At 57.6% G+C, this 1809-nt stretch overlaps 1 protein-coding gene across 1 annotated transcript in view; it reads right to left on the bottom strand.

Moving 5' to 3' along the window:
• The window catches only part of FBXO32 (F-box protein 32), a 32248-nt gene extending 30445 nt beyond the window's left edge, over positions 1-1803 (bottom strand). Inside the window, exon 1 of the mRNA XM_006916573.3 lies at positions 1632-1803. Coding sequence (XP_006916635.1) covers positions 1632-1747 — 116 coding nt within the window. The 5' untranslated portion in view covers positions 1748-1803. The remainder of the gene's footprint in view (positions 1-1631) is intronic.
• Between the last annotated feature and the right edge of the window lie 6 nt (positions 1804-1809).

Here is a 1809-nt window from a genome sequence, read left to right as displayed (position 1 = left end):
TGAACCCAGGGGTCTTCTGCTTTCCACTGAAGAGCACCCTAAATTACTGGGTGAGCCACCGCAACACGGCTCAGCAGATCGCTGCTGCACCTCCCTAGAAAGAATCCGAACTGTCATACAGAAATAAAGTTACTCAAATATTAGGTTATAATCCTTAGGAACGAGGAAGAAGGAAGGAAGGGCATAATTGACAAAACACAGTCTGGTGATAGCAGGTAATCTTTTTATTTTTCTGTAAGTAAATTATCTGGTTTTTCCATAAATAAAATTGCTTTTCTTAACAGTGGCAGAGACTGCCTAAAAGTATCTTTAACATAAAGGTCAATTTGCTGTTGTCTCTCCTTATAGGCTTCCAAGATTAAATATTGTGTGTCCACCCCCCACCCCCACGGCTGTCCAAATAACCATATTATCCTGATAGCTTTCTTAAAATGAGTGCCAAGGGCTCAACCAAACCACCACTGGGAAGTTTCAGTAAGTGGGAACCTGGCCTCACAGAACTCTCTATTGAAGTCAATTTGAGGGCACACGGGGTGGGATGGGGGGAGGTGTTTAACCAAAGGTGGTGGGAGAGAGGCACCGAGGGTGACCCCGCCGCGCAGACGCCCTCTGGACCCATTTTCATTGCCCTCCTCACCTGGGCCAAATGCCAGGGATCTGGAAGTCACCCGTTGGGATCCTGGACTGACAGATTCCAGACCGCCTGATTTTAGTTCGTGCTTCAGCGCTATTAACTGAGCAGAACACCCAGCCCAGGGGACCTCGGATTTTCTACCCCACTGACAGAGCTCAGGTGGAATCTCCAGTCCAGGGGCTCAGCTGAGCCAGGTGGACTTTCTGCGGGTGATAGACACCAGCTGAAAATGGGGTTGCACTCTTTTTGCAAAGAAAACTGACCTAAAGGGTCACAGAGGAAACAGGTGCAAATGCTTGGCCTTCGCAGAAGCAGGAGACAAGGGTTCCATCCTCTTCCCCCCTCCCCCCTGACCCCCTCAGCGCGGCAGCCCTGACGCCTGACCACCGCTCCACAAACCCGCCGTGCAAGCGCCGGTGCCCCAGGGACCGTCTGGCCGCCCCTTCCTGGTTACTCATCCTCTCTGCCCACTCTGTGGTCGCCTGCCCACTCTGTGCGTGGGAAGAGCCTGGCGGCGCTTCGGCGGAACCTGCGTCCAAGGCAGTCACGCGACTGTGCCCACAGCCCTCGGGCGCTTCGAGCCCCGCCACCCCGGCGGCGAACGGCGCGCGGCCCACGAGCCCGCGCCCCCACACTTGCAAACTGCGCAACTCTGGTGTCTTCAAGGCCGGGGACCCTTCGAGGTGTGTGCTTAAGCGTGAGCGTGTGCGGACAAGCTCCGCGTTTGTGGACAGATTCTCAGAAGGACCTGGGGTTCTGTAAGGGGTCGCGCCCACTTGGAGACGCTGACCTTGAACAAAAAGAGAAACCAAATCCTCCGAATCCCGTGCTCTGGCGACCTCTGCAGAAACTGGGCCACTCGCTCCCATCTCCCCAGCCAGGGGCTCCCTCCTCAGCCTATTCCAAGCCCGCCAGCTCCGCACCCCCTCTGCTCGCGCCCCCGCCGCCCTCCCGGGCCTGCTTCGCGGGGCTGGAAGTTGGCGGCGGAACCACTTACCTGCTTAGGTCGCTCACGAAGCTGCCGCTCTTCTCATCCAGGAAGCGCTTCCAGCCGTCGGCCGTCTTCACCCAGCTCTGCCCGGGGGACCGCCAGTCCTGCCCGAGGAACGGCATGGTCCCGCGAGCAGACCTGACGGGTGCACGCGACCGACCGATGGACCGGGCTGGCCGGGCGG

The sequence above is a fragment of the Pteropus alecto genome, unplaced genomic scaffold (assembly GCF_000325575.1).
Source record: "Pteropus alecto unplaced genomic scaffold, ASM32557v1 scaffold164, whole genome shotgun sequence".
Classification (NCBI taxonomy): Eukaryota; Metazoa; Chordata; class Mammalia; order Chiroptera; family Pteropodidae; genus Pteropus; species Pteropus alecto.
This window is presented reverse-complemented; position numbering and strand designations above follow the sequence as displayed.